Source organism: Calidris pugnax, unplaced genomic scaffold (assembly GCF_001431845.1).
Source record: "Calidris pugnax isolate Ruff unplaced genomic scaffold, ASM143184v1 scaffold40, whole genome shotgun sequence".
Classification (NCBI taxonomy): domain Eukaryota; kingdom Metazoa; phylum Chordata; class Aves; order Charadriiformes; family Scolopacidae; genus Calidris; species Calidris pugnax.
Window position 1 is genome coordinate 422,805 of NW_015090796.1, and position 22,103 is coordinate 444,907.

At 47.0% G+C, this 22,103-nt stretch overlaps 1 protein-coding gene across 1 annotated transcript in view; it reads left to right on the top strand.

The window, feature by feature from the left end:
• The window catches only part of MCTP1 (multiple C2 domains, transmembrane 1), a 342,368-nt gene that overhangs the window by 257,763 nt on the left and 62,502 nt on the right, over positions 1-22,103 (top strand). Inside the window, exon 17 of the mRNA XM_014936839.1 lies at positions 21,615-21,734. Coding sequence (XP_014792325.1) covers positions 21,615-21,734 — 120 coding nt within the window. The remainder of the gene's footprint in view (positions 1-21,614; positions 21,735-22,103) is intronic.

A 22,103-nucleotide genomic window follows, 5' to 3' on the forward strand; every position in this document is an offset into this window, starting at 1 on the left:
TTTTTTCTTTTCTTTTTTTTTTCTGAGCGTGTCAATGTCACGGTGCTGGTGTGCAGAAGAAAAACAACAAAAAAACCCCACGTCCTCAAGTGTTCAAAGATTGCCAGCACATCTCAAAAAGAAGTTCTGTAAAACTAATAGTAATATGTTAAAGTATAAAAATACACTGTAGAATTCATTCAACCAATTGTCTTTCTTTTTATTCTTAGAAACAAAATTGTTATTCATATGGAGACATACAGCTAAACCTATGTGTAGATTTAGCTGCAATATGTATATATATATATATCTATATCTATATATATATATAAAATTTTGGTTTTCTCTACCTTCTGACACTACCTGCTCTGAAGTTATATTAAGCAAAATTAAAGAAAGTATTTCATAATTAAGGTTCATTCAACATGTTGTGCCTTGTCAATTTTAATGCTATTTCACAAATAATGAATACTATGGAGTAGTACTGAGTAAGTAGTCTGTAATACAATGACAGGGAAGAAAGAAGTGATATAATTATCTGATGGAGTTTTGACACTGCTTTTATTTTTGTAACTGCACGGGTTGATTAGTTTTGAAACATAAGGAGTACACACAACTTTTAAGTTGCTTCAGCATGTTTTTAAGCTTATTGGTGTTACTTCTCTTTTTTGCTTCATTATTATGCCCTCCTTTGTTTCAAGTTGTATTTCTTCTGTTGCTTTCTTTACCTTTTATTGTGCTATATAATAACTTGCTACACTGCTAGTTCCCAGACTGTGATTTGTAGTTGCTTTCCATGGCAAGTGCTTCCCCATTGTAAATCCATATTAAACAGCACATATTTAAAAGTTTGTTGGTAAGGACATGTGCTTGTCTGGAAGGAAATGCAGTAACTTAAATTGGCCCAATGGGTTCCAACAGCCGGAGGAACAGTGCTCCAGGCGGTACAGGCTGGTGGAGCTGTGGCTGTAGGATCATTGTGGAATCACAGGATGGTTTGGGTTGGAAGGGACCTCAAAGCCCCCCCCAGTGCCACCCCCTGCCCTGGGCAGGGACACCTCCCACCACACCAGGCTGCTCCAAGCCCCCTCCAACCTGCCCTTCAACCCCTCCAGGGATGGGGCAGCCACAGCTTCTCGGGGCAACCTGGGTCAGAGTCTCACCACCCTCACACCAAACAAGTTCTTCCCCACAGCTCAGCTCCATCTCCCCTCTTGCAGGGTCAAACCCTTCCCCCTCCTCCTAGGGCTCCCCTCCCTCATCCAGAGTCCCTCCCCATCTCTCCTGGAGCCCCTTGAGGGACTGGAAGGGGCTCTGAGGTCTCTCTGGAGCCTTCTCTTCTCCAGGCTGAACCCCCCCAACTCTCTCAGCCCCCCCTCCCAGCAGAGGGGCTCCAGTCCTCCCAGCATCTCCATGGCCTCCTCTGGCCCCGCTCCAACAGCTCCATGTCCTTCTGATGTTGGTGGCCCCAGAGCTGGAGGCAGCACTGGGAGGTGTCTCCCCAGGGTGGAGCAGAGGGGCACAATCACCTCCCGCATGTCTGGAATGATTTGAAGGTAGGGTAATAACTCACTCAGGGTGTGCTGTCTTGTCCTCACGCATCCAGAACACTTCTTTGTCCCTCTAACCCAGAAATATAAGAAGTTAGCCACGTTTCATGGGGTGTGGGAAGCCTTGGAGAAGGTGGTGGTGGCTCCTATGGCGCATCTTGTGGGAGCTGTTTCTTGGGGTTGCTGTGGGCTGAGGCTGTTATGGGCTGCTGTGGGATTGTGTCTTGGGACTTGGGCTACCGGGTGATTTAATTTTCTTCCAGCTGTGCAGTGGTCAGTGTGCATCGTGGTGGTTTGTGTCCTGGAAGCTGTACAGCTCATTGAGCAGTGGTGGGAAATTCCAGGTAGAAAAGCTGTATAAGCAAGCCTGGATGGCTATGGAAAGTTCTGTGATGCTTTCACAAGATTGGCGTTTTATTTCAAAAAAATGTGTTTTACATTGTTTCTATACCTTGCTGACAACTCTTTAGTGTTAAATTATTCACATTCCCACAATGTAGAAAGCTTCGTTGCAGAACATATTGGAATATATATAAATATTTAAAGAATGATGATGAAGTGGTCTGGACAGTAATTAAATAGAGTTTTAAGAAACTCGCATAGTTTATGGATGATTCTCCTTGCGCTCTGTGGGATAGAAGGCCAGCCAGCCAGATTTCCACTGAGGTTTGTTGCCTGTAGCATGATAAAAAGTCTGTAATGTGCAGAGAAATGGTAAAATACCAATCTTATGTCACTAAATTTGGAACTTTATCTGTGTGTGCCTGTATTCTAAGCTCTTTTTCGTGATGTCTTCATACAAAGTTCCAGTGTGGGCTACCACAGTTAATTGTAGATGCAGCATCAAAACAAAACACCTGTGACGTTTCAAATACTGCATTATGCATGCTGAAATCATATAGGGGAAAAAAAAAAAGACATTCTAATGAAGCAAAAGGCATGAGACCAAAAGAAAGATTTCCAGCCCTGTCTGTAAAATTCAAGTTGTTTTCCTTTTAGAGAGAGTAAATGTTATGTATCATTTCACCCGGGCAGAACAAGTACAAAGTTGTAGACAGCTTTTCTACTTTGTCTGGTTTCTTAACTGTGCAGAGATGTAAATGATCAAATGAGGCACCAAGCACTGACACCTCATCCCAACAATGATATTACTAAATGATGTATGTGGCCCCAAGGACCTCTGTAAAAGACATAGGAGTGGAAGGAAGGATTATCGTGCTATGTAAACATCTGGTTGGGTCTGGGTGTGCAAACATATTCAATTTATGTATGCATGTAATGTATATTTATCTCTTCATTTGGAGCTCTTTAATTTCCATTTCTAGCTGGTAGGTGTTATTTTTGGTGCCATAGCAGGTATCTTCCAGACATGATGATTTTCACCTAAACAGTATTTCAAAAACAACAAAAAAAGGAACTGTGGAAACAGACACCAATATGCTAGTTAGATTCCAAAAAGGGTTCTCAAAGATCCAAGAAGAAGTTTCGTGCTTTTAAGATGTGAAGAGAGAGGGTAAGAAGGGACTCTTGATAGTTTGTTCTATTTTGGACGAGCCATGCAGCTGTGAAACCGTTAATGAGGAAGACAGCTTTTGTGATTATCTCAGATCTCCATAGAGACCTTTTCCAATAACTCAGATCCTGTTCTGGTTATACACCCAAATTCCTTCTTTCTGCCTGATATCTGCTGTAGGCTCTTCCAGCAGAGCTGTCTGCAGTTAAGATCTGTCTGTAATCTCCTCCGTTGCCTTCGACTTTCTCAGTATTTGAATTCTCAGGTTAAAACTTTTCATGGAAGCAATTTAGTAATGTAGTTGACTTGTTTATAATTAGAAAAAAAAAAAAAAGTTTCTGCCCACCTTAACATATCCTCAACCGTTTTGAGGATGCATTCCTACATCTTTAAACTCACCAGGACTTCCTAAAAGTTCTGATGTGGGTGTTTTGCCCGTTGTTTTCTGCCTGCACAGTGACACATGTTCGCCAGCTCTTGGAAGTCACCCTGCCCGTGTGTTGTGAGAAACACGTCAGATGTGCCCACCTGGCTGCCACCTTCTTGTGTGCACCCCTTGCCCCTGCTGGCAGCCTTGGTTCTCCGTCTTGAAGCTCCAAAGGTCCTCCAGAGCCAGTCCAGGGGGAGGACACGTACTGGAATCAAGAGCTAGAAAATCCCCACTGTGTTTTCTTTCTCCTCTGGTTGCTCTCCAGGCAAACCAAATGAAGAGGAATTATGATTTGAAACTAGGGGGTTTTGGGAAGGGAAGGAGGAAGGGAGCAAAATGTTCCATTAGAAAGGATGGGAAAGGGGACAAGATCATAGAATCACAGGATGGTTTGGGTTGGAAGGGACCTCAAAGCCCCCCCAGTGCCACCCCCTGCCCTGGGCAGGGACACCTCCCACCACACCAGGCTGCTCCAAGCCCCCTCCAACCTGCCCTTGAACCCCTCCAGGGATGGGGCAGCTTCTCGGGGCAACCTGGGCCAGGCTCTCACCACCCTCACACCAAACAAGTTCTTCCCCACAGCTCAGCTCAGGATGGAGCTGGACTCTTTCCAGTGGTTCCCAGTGACAGGACGAGGGGCAACGGGCACAAGCTGGACCATGGGAAGTTCCACTCCAATCTGAGGAAGAACTTGTTTGGGGTGAGGGTGGCAGAGCCCTGGCAGAGGCTGCCCAGGGAGGGTGTGGAGTCCCCTTCTCTGGAGATCTTCAAGCCCTGCCTGGATGCTCCTGAGTGATGTGCTCTGGGCAGCCCTGCTTTGGCAGGGGAGTTGGGCTGGAGGATCTCTAGAAGGTCCCTTCCAACTCTGACAATTCCCTGATTCATCCTTCAGCTTCTTCAACTGTAAAAATCACAAGGTTGAGTCTCCATCTTGGGTTTTCAAGGTCATCATTATTTTGGTTTGCTAGCAATGGAAAAGCAAGGTTTTCCACAAGTGTGTAAAGCACAGTGATTTTTGTGTTTGGAAAAGAAAATGTGCTCCTTTTGCCTGAGGGATGGCTTCTTCTTGTGTTTCAAAGACCCTTTCTAATTAATAAATGCATTAGAACTTCTATAAAATGGCCAAAAAAATGAATGGGAAGTGGTAGGCAAGTTAATGATGGGAGCTTCTATAGTACCATATTCAGCTGTTTTGGTTTGACTGAAAGTTTCTGACACTTGAATGGGCTTGAATGTCAAGGTGTGGAAACCACATATTTATAATTCCAAGTCTTGAGTTCTGCTCACTTACATTTATCTTTGTTTTCTTACTTATTTTTTATTTATCTTTTTAGCCTAATTCCAGAGTTCGGTCCTTCCGAGGAGAACGCTCCCCTCCCTGGTGTGTGTAGCACATTTAAACACACAGACACACACACAAAATCCATCCTTGTTTTGGCACCGGTGCTCTCATCGCCACCTTATTTTGGGGGGAAAAAAAAAAAGTTGAGAATGTAGCAATGGCTATTGAGAATGAAGATAAGCTGTGCTGTATGTAGCAATAAAATACTCTACATTCCCCCTATTCACCCTTTTAAGGATGTGCTTAGCAACGGGCTGTTGAGAATGGTCATACGCTGCGTTGTAGGTAGCAATAAAATACTCTACATTCCCCCTATTCACCCTTTTAAGGATGTGCTTTGAAATGAGCATCTATAAAATGTACTGGTTAGTAAATGTTATTGATGGTGCCGTTGGCTCAACAGAGGGTTTTGTGAGAGCTGCGGAATGTCACGTTAAAGCGCGGCTCAAGGTGCTGGGGTGGCAGATGTCTGAAAAAATGAAGTGTGATGTGGCCGAAACGATGAGCTACGGGGAAGGAGGTGAGACAGGTTCTGTGAAACACCACGTATTTGGGGCACACGGCCGCAGTTCCTGGCCCGCGGGGAGAGGCGGCCGTAAAAACAGGGGAGACAGCTTGGGTGGCAGCGTTTGCTGGCTGGGAAAAAAGCAACTATTAAAAAAAAAAACAAACAAAAACAACAGGAAAGTTGCCAGGGCACACCTCTCTGCGCTAAATATGATTTAATGTAGTTTGTGGAAATACAAATATAATTAAATTTATTACAGAGAAACAATTGGAAGGGCATGTTTGTTTCTTAATAGCATGAGAACATACTTTTCCCCGCAGAAGCATTACCTCAACAAAAGCAGCAGGAAACAGTTTTCCACTTAGGATCAGGAGAAAGAAAATCTTGTTCTGTTGAATTTGTTTGTCTTGACAAATTACATTAGGGGTTATAGATTAATCATTTTATTTCCCAATATATCTGGCAACGGTGAGCCTTAAAAATCAGATTAAACAACTCCAAATTTTTTGTGGGCTGTTTAATTACGTGGTATGCTTTTTCCTTTGTTTCGGGTGGTTTGTGCCCTGTCTAGCTCGCTGCTGTCCATGGAGCCTGTGGTCACCGCTGTGGACTTCTGAACGTGGTCCACCTTTGCTTCTCTTTCAGCCCTCACCTCTCTCCTGTTTTTCCAGCACCTTGTATGAATGGTTACTTAGCTCCAGCCAGAATCTGAGTTTTCTCCTGTAGTTTCTTAACAAAAATAAGTCACTTTTGTTTTGCAAGTCTGCCTTTGACATGCTTTTCCTTCATGCAGAACCTCTGGTTTCTCCGAGATGCCAGTTTTGCTCTTGCCCTCATTAAGCAGGACAATTAAGTGGGTATTGGGAAAAACTTCTCACAGGACTGAAAGTCCATGGGCCATCATGAGGTGTGGCTGGTGGATTTCTTAACCAGGAACCCAACCCCATTTCTCCTTCATCTCCCAGCAGTTCAGGGTGATGCTCCTGCAGGAAATGCTGTGTGAATCTGGTGCTGCTCCTCAAGAGCACCCAAACGGGGCTTTGCAGACCAGAGGAGTTTAGCAGAGGCAAGGAGAAGCAAAGTCAGCCAAAGACCGAGTAGTGATACAGTAGTAGCTGTCTTAGCTTTTCTTTAAATTATTTTTAGTTATTCATTCATGACTGATTCTACCAAATTGTAATGGGATTGTTAATTGCCATCTTTCCACTCCTTTGTGCTGTGTTTTACAATACAAAGAGCCAGATTGAAAACTTACAAGATACCTCACAGTTCATAAACTATATGCTAACTACTGTTTATCTCATTTAAATATTTCCAGTTCATACTGTTTATGCCAATAGCAGAAGTCATTGTTTTATTTACAGTGCGGTTTCTTTAACTTTTACCTGGAAGGATGTGAACACACTTTACCTTTCTTGGGATCTATTGGAGTCTGCTAGAGAAAAACTGCCAGCTAAAAATGAACTCGGAAGGGGTTTTTTTTGCATTTTGTTTAAAGAAAGCAGTGCAGAATATAATTATAGCTATCTTACCAGGGAACTAAAAATACTCGCTTCTCTCAGTGGCCTCAGCCCAGGGATGATCCTATAACTACAGAATTCAGGTTGTTCAAACACCTGGAGCTGCCTTGCTCTCCTCTCTAAACTAGTATTCTCTGCTGACTTCTCCTTTCTACAGTCTGCAATCTTATTCTGCGCAAGAAAGTTAAGAGGCTTGGTAAATATGAAGAAAAATACATCCCTAGCATGCTAACATGTAGATGTCTGTGGGATCTATGTAAATTTAAAGAGATCATTTGGGGCAGAAGGGAGGAATACTCTACAATGCCCACAGAAAAAGAGTAAAACACTATAGAGAAACGAGAAGTCGGTTGTGTCAGCCCTGGGTTAATACTAGAGTTGTAAATAGAGACAGACACCCATTGCTGGTGATGCTGCACACAACTCTGCAAGTTTTCAGAGCTGAAGTTTTGGGGGGGAAGTCTTGAGATCAGTAAAGGAGAAAATTAGAAAATTTCAAGACAGACTGGGAGATCATAGACTCATAGAATGGTTTGGGTTGGAAAGGACCTTAAAGCCCCCCCACTGCCACCCCCTGCCCTGGGCAGGGACACCTCCCACCACACCAGGCTGCTCCAAGCCCCCTCCAACCTGCCCTTCAACCCCTCCAGGGATGGGGCAGCCACAGCTTCTCTGGCCAACCTGGGCCAGGCTCTCACCACCCTCACACCAAACAAGTTCTTCCCCACAGCTCAGCTCCATCTCCCCTCTTGCAGGGTCAAACCCTTCCCCCTCGTCCTAGGGCTCTCCTCCCTCATCCAGAGTCCCTCCCCAGCTTTCCTGGAGCCCCTTGAGGGACTGGAAGGGGCTCTGAGGTCTCCCTGGAGCCTTCTCTTCTCCAGGCTGACCCCCCCCAGCTCTCTCAGCCCCACCTCCCAGCAGAGGGGCTCCAGCCCTCCCAGTATCTCCGTGGCCTCCTCTGGCCCCACTCCAACAGCTCCATGTCCTTCTGATGTTGGTGGCCCCAGAGCTGGAGGCAGCACTGGGGGGGTCTCTCCAGAGCGGAGCAGAGGGGCAGAATCCCCCCCTGGCCCTGCTGGCCACGGGGGTGGGGATGCAGCCCAGGATGGGGTTGGCTTTCTGTGCTGCCAGTGCATGTTGCTGGCTCATGGTGAGCTTCTCACCCACCAGCACCCCCAGGTCCTTCTCCTCAGGGCTGCTCTCCAGCCATTCTCTGCCCAGCCTGTATTTGTGTTTGGAATTGCCCTGACCCACATGCAGGACCTTGCACTTGGCCTGGTTGAACTTTATGAGCCCACCTCTCCAGCCTATCCAGGTCAGTCTGGATGGCATCCCTTACCTCCAGCGTGTCGACTGCTCCACTCAGCTTAGTCTATCTGTACGTAAGGAAGGCTGGTCAGTTGAAGACAAACGAATTTATTTATTATTTGTTTATTGTTTTACTGTGATACCCAATAAATACTCCAGACATCACAGACAACAAAATTAAGTAGGTCTTGAGTTACAAGTGAGAAAAGCAGCCTGGTTGACTGATGGTCTTGAAAATTTAAAATAAGCCAACATTAGACTAAGTTACTTGCTATAAAGTGATAGTCGATGGCAAGTGGCACCTTCTAAAATTACTCCTACCATGTAAAAAAGATTTAAAAGAAATCATTAGGGAAATTTGAATGTCTACACGTATTAGTGCTCCAATGAATGGATGTTGTCATCATTTTGAAACGGGGTGGTGCTGCTTCTTGGTGATTTTTCTGTCATCCTGTTCCTTGGTGCCTCTATCTCTTCTTCCAAAAGAAAAAAACGCCCCAAAACATATCAGAATGTATTCAGAGCAGATAAAAAATAAAAAAAAAAAAAAAGAGGCAGAAATATTGTTTGATTCAACCTTAGTTTTGGCTCCAAGTGAAGGGACAAACTCAGCAAGGAGTTTCTGTGTGTGAACGGTTGGGAAAACAGTGTGTTGATGTGGCTATCTCCAAACACTTGTGGAACAAAATTACAAAATTTAGCCATAAGTACAAGTTTTAGCCAGAGTACCTTCAGTATAAGGAGGGCAGTACAGTTCCAGTCTGCGAAATGGGCCTTCAGAGCAGCCTGTGGAAGCGTCCATGCTCTTCTGTGGAATCCAGTGTTTCTGTTTGTTCCAGACATGTGGGTGGTTACCAAACCGAAAATCAGTATTTTTTGCGTTTTATCATTGGAAATCAGAGACTGCCCATATACCTGTAACCATGTGGTTTTAATCTTCATTCATGCGATTTAAATGTTATCGCTGTCCCTTTCGCTTCTGACGGGCAGTTGGCAAAGGGTAGGTTTTCCTGCACCCAAAGGACTTACTTTTGCAATGGCTGGACTTCCTAATATCCCAATATCTATCCATTTGTTTTGCTGATGGTTATTTGTGAAAGGGTGATGAGGAGGCGTTCTTTCAGTTTTCTCTAGTACCAGTGAAGATGAGCACAGTTTACACATTTGTGAAGTTTTAAGTAGCTCACATTCAGCTTTTTAAAATATGTGACTTATTTTTCTTTGGAAAATGTTAAGTCTGCAAGTCTTTTAACTACCACTGTTTGGGTATTGGTGACTATTTCTGCAATATTAAACTTTTGTATAGTGTTTGTCTTAAAATGCTGAATGACTTCCCTTGATCTGCGAAAATGGAAAGAGAATAAGGGAGGAAATTAAGAAAAAGTTAACCTGGTGCAGTATGGGATGTAAAAGAAAACGCAGCATTTGGAACAGCTTTCCTAAAGGATGTCTGGAAAATGTGGCTGTTGTTTGGGCTACGGTGAAGCCACTCTCAGTAAGCCAAAGAAGATACCCAATATTTTTCCCTATGCCCAGCTTCATAACTTTTGACAGACAATTTAATTTTACAATCTTTGGGAATTTGGGAGGAGCAGGAGTGGGGTTGAAAGCCCGTAAGGAAGTAAACTGTTAGTTCAAGCTCCAGGGAGGGAAGGGGTCAACGGATGAATAGCCATGGCCATCTGGCGGGATCCCTGTTGTGTTTTTACACTTTGCACAAAGTCAACACTTTAGGTTTTTCCATCAGAAGTGACACATAAGTGTACACTTTGAGCAGCCCCACACTCATAGCAGTGCTAGTGTAACAGAGGAGAAGACTACCACATTCTGAATTTTTTTTGTGTAAAAGGAACATAAACATAGATGTGTGACATAGGCCTGTGTGTGCAAAATAAAAAAAAAAAAAAAGGTAAATAATTAAGTGAAATGTACTTTTTTGGAAATATCTTTCGTAGTATGACACTTCCAACAGAATTGGCACGCACAGTTCTGTAACTGTTCGCCAATATTTAAGGAATTTTAAAATTGTCAGGGACATGATTGGTTTCCAGGACAGGGAAAGGTATTTGCAATGGGGACAGGCTCATGGTGCTTAGTTTTAAAAAAACGTAGAGTAAAATTTAACACTCTGAATTACAAAATGGCTTGAATCTTGCAGCTGGTGACTATCCCTCTCAGAAGAACTGTGCAAAAAAGAATATGTCAGACCAAGGTTTATATAATAAACAAAAGCAAAATCCATTCAGAGACAGGCATTAAAAGCATATTTTTTGCTCAAAAAATAATTACTGTGTAGACTAGCATGATGTCACACAGAATCACAGAATCAGAGAATGATATCGGGTTGGCAGGGACCTCTGGAGACGATCCAGTCCAAGCATCCTTGCCAGAGCAGGTTGCACAGGAACATGTCCAGGTGGGTTTGAATGTCTCCAGAGAAGGAGACCCTGCTACCCTCACAGGAAGGAGTTCCTCCTTGTGTTGAGATGGAACTTCACTGTGTTCAAGTTTGTGCCCATTAGCTCTTATCCCATCACTGGGCACCACTGAAAAATGACTGGCCCCATCTTGACACCCACCCTTTCAGTATTTATAGCTGTTGATCAGATCCCCCCTCAGCCTTCTCTTCTCCAGACTAAAAAGACCCAAGTCCCTTGGCCTCTCCTCGTAAGAGAGATGCTCTAGGCCCCTTGTCATCTTTGTAGCCCTCTGCTGTACCCTCTCCATCAGTTCCCTCCCCTTCTGCAGCTGGGGAGCCCAGAACTGGACCCAGTGCTCCATATGGGGCCTCCCCAGGGCAGAGCAGAGCAGAGGGGCAGGATGACCTCCCTCCACCTGCTGGCCACACTCTTCCTGATGCCCTCCCAGGATGCCATTGGCCTTCTGGGCCACAAGGCCCCAGGGCTGCCTCATGGGCATCCTATTGTCCACCAGGACTCCCAGGTCTTTCTCCTCAGGGCTGCTCTCCAGCAGCTCAGCCCCCAACCTGGACTGGTGCAGGGGCTTCTTCCTACCCTCGGGCGGCCGAGCAGCCCGCACCCGATGCCCGCCTTCCCCCCAGGAACGGTGCACACACACTCAGAGACGCAGCTTTTTGTGCAAGACACCGTGTATTGACAACTATGTACAAAGGGCAGAAGGTCCCAGGGAGAAGGGGCCCTCCGGCAGACAGCAGGCAGAGCCCCAGGGGACACAACCACGCAGGTGCTGCCAGAGGTGAGAACCTCTTTCAGGCTCCAAAGAGCAGGAGGCCCGTGAGCCGACCTTGCAGCTCCTGGAACTCCCGCAGTGCCTTGGCGTGGGCTTCTGGATCCTCCACCAGGCACTGGAAGAGGTTGACTGGCTCAGCTGGCTGGGTGGCTGGGGGCAAGACGATGGCCTCGGGCAAGCACTCGTTGCCAAAGACGAAGTGATGGAGGCGCTTCTCCTCCAGGCAGCTGCGCAGGTAGTCCATGACGTCCTGCAGCTGGAGGGTGAATGGCACGCTTGTCCCGGGGCACAGGTTGAGGAGGTGCATCACGGCCGTCTTGAAGGTGTAGGAGGAAAGGACCGTTCCTCCCAGGCTGCTGGTAAGGAGCTGCAGGCATTGGAGGTGGAGGCTGTCAGGCAGGGCCTGCCTGGCCACGTGCCTGAAGAACTTGGCCTCTGCCACAGCGGAGCTCTCTGTCCACATGATGCCCGGCGTGAAGATGGCCTCTGGAGCCTGGCTGCTCAGGAAGAGGTCCGACTCGCCTCGCTGCACCCCAAAGAGCAGCTCCACGACGACGGATCTCCCGGAGGCCCCTGTCAGCTCCAGCTTGCAGGAGCGGCGGGAAGGCAGCACCCTCAGCCGGTAGCGACGCCCAAGACCCATCTCCTCCCAGGCTGAGCTCACCAGCTCCTGGAACCAGCGGGCGATCTTCTGCGCATCCAGGTAGCGGCCGGTGCAGAGCTGGCACAGGAGGCCGGAGTCCTGATCTCTCTCCAGCGCCTCATAGGGCTGGTGGACGAAGCACAGCATGGCCTCCTCCCCACGGGCCTCCTTCGAGCAGGTGCACGCCAGGTCCACGCGGACACGGTGCTTTGCCGCTGTGTCTCCTGCAGGGCCCAGCTCCAGCTGGAAGGCATGTCCCCGGGAGGGTTTCAGGGGCACCAGCAGCCGGAACACAGCGTCAGGCCCACAGGGACTCCAGCCTTCAAAGGCGCTGCCCACCCCGATGGCTGCCTGCGGCACCAGGAAGAAGCTGTGGGACAGGCGCTCCTGGAGGACACCGAGGACATCGCCCACCACCGTCTCCACCTCCTGTCTCCTGCAGGCCAGGCTCCTCACTGAGTGCCGGATCTTCTCCCTGACCAGCCGCTCCTCGTCATGGAAGTCATCTTCCCTTTCTTTGTCCTCCTCCTCCTCCGTGATGCTGATGGACCTGTCCCACTCATCACCGCTGTCTGGAGCACGGGTCCTTCTCCAGAGCCATAAGCAGAGTGCGACGAGCAGCGCCAGTCCTCCCGCAACCACCCAGAAGTGCCAGTGTTCCACAGGAGCAAAGAGGAGGGCTCCCTGGGGAGAGTCGCTCTCCTCCAGCATCGGTTCCGTCTCCTCCAGGATCCTCTCGTCCAACTTCTCCAGCAGACCAGTCATGTCCGTGTTTGGGAGTTCCACAGGCTGCTGTACGCCAGCCTGGATGGCCTCACCCTGCTCGTTGCCAACCATGGGCAGGAGCCGGATGATGCACAGCAAGAGCAGTGCATAGACTCTTCTCCAAGCCATGGCCCACAAGGAGTAGCAAGAGAGCTGCGAGCTCCCTCACCGCCGGCGCAGGCCGTACTGGGCCAGCTGCCTGCTGTGGCCCCCTTTATAGCCCCCCCCCATTGTGACGCGTCCCCCGTGTCACATGGGGCCGGAGCGCATCACAGGCACCACCGGCAACGGGCGGAGCCCTTGGGCCCCAACCCGGCTCGGCCAGAGCCTGGGATGGGGAATGCAACTGCCTTTGAACAACATTTGATGGCAAGGTGCACTGGGTTCTTTACTGCCTGGAGGCCAAGTTCAGAGAGAACTGTCAGGGAGACCCTTCCTTTGAGTCACGAGGTTCAGAGAGGACCCCTCACTTTCTACACTCCTTCCTAGAGGGGAGTCTGGGGGAAGCTGGATCCAACCCTAGTCCCAGACCTGATCAACGCTTTCTGTCTGAAGGACTCTATCTGGGCAGTCAATCCTTTCTATCCCTTAGCTAGAATTTCCAACTTTGGCATTCTAGTAGTCCCTTACCCAGGATCTGTTGCGGCAAGGAATCTCTCAAGCTGGAGAAATAATCTTGAGAAGAGTCCTTACTCCTGGCAGCCCGCTGCTGCGCACGAGAGCTCAAGGGGCTCCTGGGGTGTTGACTATTTCTGGGGGTAAGATGGTTGACCTCTAGTCATATTGGCATTGACTGCAGGACCAGCATTGCTCAACTCTGTTCTTGGCTGGTGTGTTCTTATCTGGCTCCCGCAAAGCACCTTGGAGCCCCAGATGCCACCCTCATGACAAGGTGCCCCCCTTGGGACCACCTCGGGTGGTTATTGCTTGGGCAGGGAGATGGGAACTTCTCATGTTCACGTTTGTGCCTGTTTCCTCTTGTCCCGTCACTGGGCACCACTGACAGAAGACTGGCCCCATCCTCTTGACACGCTCCCTTGAAGTGTTCAGAGGTGTTGATCACATTCCCCCTCAGTCTTCTCCAGCCTAAAAAGACCCAAGTCCCTCAGCCTTGCCTCACAAGTGACCTGCTCCAGGCCCCTCAGCATCTCTGTGGTCCTCTACTGTACCCTCTCCATCAGTTCCCTGTCCTTCTTCGACTAGGGAGCCCAGAACTGGACCCAGTGCTCCAGATGGGGCCTCCCCAGGGCAGAGCAGAGGGGCAGGATGACCTCCCTTCACCTGCTGGCCACACTCTTTCTGATGGACCCCAGGATGCCATTGGCCTTCTTGGCCGGAAGGCCCCATGGCTGCCTCATGGTCATCCTGTTGTCCCCTAGTCCCAGACCTGATCAACGCTTTCTGTCTGAAGGACTCTATCTGGGCAGTCAATCCTTTCTATCCCTTAGCTAGAATTTCCAACTTTGGCATTCTAGTAGTCCCTTACCCAGGATCTGTTGCGGCAAGGAATCTCTCAAGCTGGAGAAATAATCTTGAGAAGAGTCCTTACTCCTGGCAGCCCGCTGCTGCGCACGAGAGCTCAAGGGGCTCCTGGGGTGTTGACTATTTCTGGGGGTAAGATGGTTGACCTCTAGTCATATTGGCATTGACTGCAGGACCAGCATTGCTCAACTCTGTTCTTGGCTGGTGTGTTCTTATCTGGCTCCCGCAAAGCACCTTGGAGCCCCAGATGCCACCCTCATGACAAGGTGCCCCCCTTGGGACCACCTCGGGTGGTTATTGCTTGGGCAGGGAGATGGGAACTTCTCATGTTCACGTTTGTGCCTGTTTCCTCTTGTCCCGTCACTGGGCACCACTGACAGAAGACTGGCCCCATCCTCTTGACACGCTCCCTTGAAGTGTTCAGAGGTGTTGATCACATTCCCCCTCAGTCTTCTCCAGCCTAAAAAGACCCAAGTCCCTCAGCCTTGCCTCACAAGTGACCTGCTCCAGGCCCCTCAGCATCTCTGTGGTCCTCTACTGTACCCTCTCCATCAGTTCCCTGTCCTTCTTCGACTAGGGAGCCCAGAACTGGACCCAGTGCTCCAGATGGGGCCTCCCCAGGGCAGAGCAGAGGGGCAGGATGACCTCCCTTCACCTGCTGGCCACACTCTTTCTGATGGACCCCAGGATGCCATTGGCCTTCTTGGCCGGAAGGCCCCATGGCTGCCTCATGGTCATCCTGTTGTCCACCAGGACTCCCAGGTCTTTCTCCTCAGAGCTGCTCTCCAGCAGCTCAGCCCCCAACCTGGACTGGTGCAGGGGCTTCTTCCTCCCCAGCTACAGCACCCTGCACTTGCCTACCATACACCCCTGGCTGAATTTCATCAGGTTCCTGTCTGCCCAACTCTCCAGCCTGTCCAGGTCTCTCTGAAAACAAAGACAAGGGTTCTTCAGTTGTTCAAAAATGTGTTTATAAAGTGCAGTATTGAAGTGGGACGGAGCTTTGATTACCCAATATCCCCATTATCATTGATCGTTTGTGTCCTGGTGGGGCATTTCTGACTGCTGCCAGGTGTTATTGCTCACAGGGACAACACTGTCGGTTTCTCTTAGTTTGTCTGTATTTGAGCAGTCTGAGAGAACAAGTCTGCAGTGCCCAGAGAGCAGCAAGAGGCCTCAGCGTATAGAAACGGCCTCAGCGAGCCCTATTTTGCCCTTCTGATTTTGACCCGGATGCGAAGCCTGCAGCTGTGATGACGCAGCCCAGAAACTCTTAAGGGGAAAAACGTGACCCAAGAGAGCCCACATTTTGTAAATATTTCTGGTGGAGGGGCTTGGCTGCCATTTTTGTTTCCACCCAACTTTTGCTGCGTGAAACTGGTTACAGTGATGTGTGTTTTATCTCAGTAATTTATGTGCTGTTCAAAATGATGCTGCATTTGTGCTGTGGGGTTTGCATCGTTGGAATTATCAGCATTCTCAACGCAAAGTCATAGCCCTTCTGGGAAAGGGATGTGAAACATCAGTTAAAAGTTTCAAGGAAAGAAACTCGCTGTAGGTGAGTTTCAAAAACAAGCCGGGTGGGTTGAAGCCCATCAAGTGAGTCACATCTAATTGCCAGGCTTGTTGCTTTAGTAACCAGCGATAGACCATGGGATGCAACAGAAATGTGGGTTTGTTGTACGGGCGATCAACGTGGAAAAACCATGACCAGAGATGTCCCACCTCATAAGAAATGGATTTTTTTTTGCTGAGTGTTGTTCCAGGTACGGGAGCCAAGTGCTCTAACAAAAGCTACCATGGGTCTTTCAATACAACAAAAGCCTCATTGAGACTATGTTCAATATCTTTCATCCCATCTTTTAAGATCTTATTATTCTTTATCGTGGAAGTATCCCCATTTTCTTCTTCTATATGAAATACATAGAGAGCATCACAGTAAAAATCTAAGTCGCAGTGAACCGGACTGTTCTAATTCAGGCAGAGAGAGGGAAGATGCAGGAAATTCTATAAATTTGTTTCTGAGTTAAATGAAAAGTTCATACAGGATCAAAAATGCTAATTATTCAGCATGTCTCAGACTACCAAGACCTCAGGTATTTAAAAAGGAGAACCAACACTAGCCCAAGGTTCCACTGGAAATGTGTCAAAGGAATGCGGCCGCCAATGACATGAAATTTGTTCTGCATTTGTTTTACGCGTTCCATGCTTTTGCTACTTTCAAATTGACTTTTTGCCTATTCAAAGAATCGGAGTAACAGATAATGTGTTTTAGGCTCAGACCTTTCAGAGTGCACCTTCTTCTGGCACTCACGTAATTGGAAGTGAAATTGCAAGACGGCTGAGAGAAAAAACGGAGAATGCTTTAGACTATGTTCAAAAGGCACATTTCTTCCAGACTTGCCTGAATGAAGGCACTGTGTTTGAAATGGATTCCCATAAGTGTTTACATTTATACCGGTGTGTTTGAGATCTGATGCAGCTAAAGGAAATACTTCCTTTTCAATTTTTTTAATAGAAGGGCCATACAAGATGAGAGGAGCCACCATCGCCAGTGGTGACTGAGTAGTTTTGTGATGGAAGAAGCAACTGACTCTCCCAGGTACAAGGAATAGTATTTCCAAGTGTTTCACAGAATAAACACCGTGCAGGATTTTACCAGAGCCTTAAAACCTGCAGTACGTGGTGGACAGTCTGTACCATGAAGATACGTGGGGTACCTCTCATTCCTTCTGGTCTTCTGAGAACACAGCCAAGGGACGAAGCCTCGGGAAATGCAGTTGTCCTTTAAGCTCAAAGGGGAAAAAGGATGATGATGAGGTTGGAGCTGCACATGTGGGCTCTGTTTGTCATCATTGTGCCAAAAAGCTGTGCGGCAAACTTTTGCATTTCCAGAGAAATCGGGAGTTGTGTAACGCATATGACACGAGGATGTAGGTAGTGTGTACGTGAGGCTGTAAGGGTCCTCCAGTGGTGGGAACGGCCATATCCCACCATGCTGTCCCACACGTTGCAGAGAGAGTTGGCGGGTTCAGCCTGGAGAAGAGAAGGCTCCAGGGAGACCTCAGAGCCCCTTCCAGTCCCTCAAGGAGCTCCAGGAAAGCTGGGGAGGGACTCTGGATGAGGGAGGGGAGCCCTAGGAGGAGGGGGAAGGGTTTGACCCTGCAAGAGGGGAGATGGAGCTGAGCTGTGGGGAAGAACTTGTTTGGTGTGAGGGTGGTGAGAGCCTGGCCCAGGTTGCCCCAAAAAGCTGTGGCTGCCCCATCCCTGGAGGGCTTCAAGGCCAGGCTGGAGGCGCCAGGGCAGGGGGTGGCACTGGGGGGGCTTGAAGGCCCCTTCCAACCCAAACCATTCCATGATTCTATGACTTTATGATCCCCTCTTCTTGCTCCTGCACCTCAAGATGTGGGTCAGCGTCTCCTGAGTGGGGTGCTCTTTTTTTGTATGTGCTCTTCTCCTCTAGCGGCCAAAACAGAAGGAAAAGGGAGAAATAAAAAGAGCTGGGAAACAAAGGGGTTAATGCTGTGAAGTCTGTGGGTGCAAACAGGGTTCTGTTAAAAATGAAATGAAATTGGGTGGAGGTAGATAAAAAGAAATCTGAAATAATTGTTCTGTAGAATATGGTCTTTCCACATAGGCAGAAATCTTTCTCTTCACTTCTGTCTGAAGAGAGAGTCAAATAGAGAATCTCATCTCTTAATTAGAAAGAAAAATACTCATCAAACACATCTCATCACTGGAAAGCTAATGATCCACAGCTGCTAGTCTGAAAGGGCAGGCTTTTTTTCTGAACAGTAGGAAGTGTTAATCATTTTGGATGAGATTTCTTTTTAAAATATACTGTAGTTTGCAAAAGAATAGGATATTCAATATTCTAACTTAAATTATTTTTTGAAGTGTTGTACACCAGGGATAGTGTCATGTGTCTCCCTGAATGATCATTTAATGCCTGTGTCTCTCACTAAGAGCATCAACTGATGTGATGTTGTAAATGGCCAGTTCATGCCTGTGACTCTGAAAATCTTGATCTCACGGGGGAGAAGAAAAAAAGTCCTCCCTTATAGTCTTCTGTGTAGGAAATGGCAGCTATATTAAACTGTAACCTTTGAGACTCCCACTCCTCCCTTAAAATAGTTGGCTTGTTTCAGTAGTGATGAGGATCCTTTTTTTAGACGGAGTTAGAGCCATTATTTCTGTGGAAGAGATCATACCAGATACAGTCCATGTTCCTCCGGATGCTTCACAGGCATGGCCAAGTCCCAGAACTGCCCTTTTACACTTGTTCCTTAGCTTTTCTGGATTTTTTTTTTCCCCTGTACTTGTTTGGTGGTTGGATGTGTAGTTTTCCTCCCCTTCATGTATGGATTTTTCTCCACATCACTTCCCTTATTCCCTCTCCTTCAACCATCAGACCCCTTTTGGTGAAGACCTGACCCCTGCGTTTTCTTGCAGTTCTGCAGCAGGTTTTAGGGTTGCTCGTGCTGACTTAAAAAGTTCTGTCTGATCCTGGGAATCTGCATTTTGTGGGTGTGTTTGTGAGTTTGGGGAGGACAGAGAGGCCATTTCACTGAGGTCCATTGCCGTGCTGGTCTTGCACAGCCCACATCTCATTTCTGTTGCAAAAGGCAGAGTCCCCCTTTCCCTGGAGCCTGCCCAAAAGGAGGAATTGGTTAAAATTCAGCCGGGACAGATGGATAGGAAGCTGGCAGGTCAGTGAAATCATCTGCAGGAGGTCACCGGTGTAGTGTCCTCATTTTGGAAAGGTGGGTCCATACAAGTTTTGAAGAAGTAATATCTTAATATACTATTTTAACGGCCTACAGCGTAAAGAATTAATACTCATAAGGATCATTTGACATGCAGAAACTTAAGTGAGGAGAGTTTGGTTGATGGTTGGACTAGATGGTCTTAAAGGTCCCTTCCAACCTGGAAGATTCTATGATTCTGTGATTCTATGCTTTGGAGTACAGGGTTCCCCAGGGAAGTTGTGGCTGCCCCATCACTGGAGGGGTTCAAGGCCAGGCTGGAGGGGGCTTGGAGCAACCTGGTCTGGTGGGAGGTGTCCCTGCCTAGGGCAGGAGGTTGGAACTTGATGATCTTTAAGGTCCCTTCCAACCCAAACCATTCCATGTTTCTATGATGCCCATGTTTCCCAGTCTCTGGTCAGGTCTGTATGTCCTGAGACTGTCTAGGTTGATGCCTTCTTTTCTCTGGAGCCTGGAATTGCTTGGATATTACTTCATTTTCTTTCTGCCTTTCTAGCCAAAGCTCAGGTGGGGCCATCAGAAAGCCTGCGTGCATTGCCATTCCTCAACGGGTAGTCTCCAGTGTTTGCTTTTCCAACACTTGGATGCTGTTTGGTGACTTCCAGAGCTCCCTTCAGCATGCATCCATTGACCCAGGGCGTTTCTGGGATTTAAGGGTGCAAGGATTTTTTTGCTTTTCTTTTGAGATGAGAATTCTGTTGTAAATTGGCTGTGTCAGATGTACTGCATCGAATCCCCATAGGTCTCACTCTCAGAAGGGTCGTTCACAAACTCACAGAAGAACGCTCAAATTCCTTGAGATGTTTTTGCTTCTTACTCATTACCATTTCTAACAGATTTCCTTTTAAACTAAGCAACGTGAAAAAGGCAGTTTTCTTTCAAATGAAATATTAACTGTTAGAAGTGCCAGTATCCTCTCATGTATGTCACACACACAGCTTTTTCAGGTCTTTCAGTGTTTATCGTGTTTGTCTTGCAGTCTCACGTGGCCCCCATGTACATAGTATTCAGGGGCAGAAAGTAGGGGGTGAGGTAAGTTCGCTGATCTTAAGAGAGAAGATTACTTAAAATACAGATATTTTTTTGTTTTATGTGAGAGCTTGTATTTGATAAGAGCATTTTTTTATCACTCTAAACAAAAATCTAGCAGAAGACTATTAAAATCCTCAATATATACATCTTGGTGACTGATTTGGGAAAATTAGCCCCTTTTTAGTTTACCTGGGTATTGGCATTACTTTAGGTCTGCTAGTTCTGTGGCACACCACCTTAATTTGTTTTAGTAGGTATTAAAAATGCAAATATTCAAAAGCTTCACTCTGTAGCTGAAAGAGGCTTAGGAAGATTTCTGTGTGTATATCCAGCTATGGTGGGTACGTAGTATGGTTTGCTGTCATACTTTCATGTTTGGTTTTTGTTGTATCAGAAGAAAACAAACCCCAAGTCAATTTTGGCCCCAGTGCTGGTGGTGGGGATGGATTCCTCCCAGGGTGTGGTGCCCGTGTGGCCCCAGCGCTGGAGAGGACCCCCAGGTACCAAGGTGCATGTCTCTGGGGGACATAACCTGGCCACGCTCCTGCCGAACTCCAGCCTTAGAACACTCGAGGTGTTTTGAGGAGACACTTCCACAAATAAACATTTTCAAAGATGTGGCTTCTCAGCAAGACCGAGAGGGGATCTCATCGATGCTGAGCAATATCTAAAGGGTGGATGTCAAGAGGATGGGGCCAGACTCTTCTCAGTGGTGACCGGACACAGGACAAGGGGCACCAGGCACAAACTTAACATAAGGAGATCCACCTAAACATGAGGAGGAACTTCATTCCTGTGAGGGTGGCAGAGCCCTGGAAGAGGCTGCCCAGAGAGGTGGTGGAGTCTCCTTCTCTGGAGACATTCAAACCCACCTGGACACGTTCCTGTGGGACCTGCTCTGGGTGGCCCTGCTCTGGCAGGGGGTTGGACTGGAAGGTCTCCAAAGGTCCCTGCCAACCCCTGCCAGGCTGGAATTCTGTGATTCTGTGATCCCTTTTAATCTGATTTTTGATCGGTCTGTGGTCAGTACAGTTTTACTGTGCTTTCATTAGAATAGTTGTATGATTTTACCTCGTAGTGTGATTTTTGTTAGTTTTCTATGCAAAAGATTTTTTCAGGTTTGGTTCAGATGTTTACATCTTCTGCTTGTTTGTGTGACGTTACTACAAAATGACCAAGTTCTTTGTTCTAAAGAGCAAATTAATTTTTATCTATGGAAATAACTAAACTTTTCTTTCTTAAATTGTCATCTTATTTTTATGCTATTTGGCATTATTTTGCCCACATAAGCATTATTTTATGAGAGAACAATTAACATTCCATCTTAAACTACACTACCTCAGTTTTCCTTTTGCAAAAATTAAGGCACATATCAGTAGAAAGTGCAGTAGTTGCTCCGTGCAGGCAGTTGGCTGGTCAGCAAAGTGGTTAAGCAACTTTCCTGCCTGAGGAAAGGTGGGTTTCTTTAGAATTGTTTTAATTTGTTGGTCTTAACCATGCACAAGAGTTTAATGTAATGCAGATTTGAATCAATTTTTATTTTTTTTTCCCTTCTCTGTCTTCCAGCTTTTTCTTTTTGTGGTCTGGAACTTTGAGCTCTACATGATACCACTGGCTTTGTTGTTGCTGCTGGCATGGAACTACTTCTTGATCATATCAGGGAAAGATAACAGGCAACACGATACGGTAAGTCTTCTCTACTTCAAGCGTGTGCATGGCCTTTTCTTTTTTTAACTAGATACAATTTTGTAACTGAGTTTAAATACGACATCTTTTTGAAAATGTCTCGGTTGACAATGCTCGATGGACAGTTTTCCTACCTGCAATTTAATTTTTCCTCCAGCCGTCCAGTAAACGTGTCTGGTTTTGTTCAAAATGTTGTGTAAAAATACAGTAGAACATGCAGTGTTCTCAGGATCGGGTTTGTGTGGGAGCAGACATGAGAGGTTTAACGCTCAGGAGAAGGCAAATTCTTCGAAAATTGTTTTGCGTGTCTAAGTCCTTATGTTGCTTTTTTATTTCACATATTGAACTTAAAGATTAAAATTATTCCGA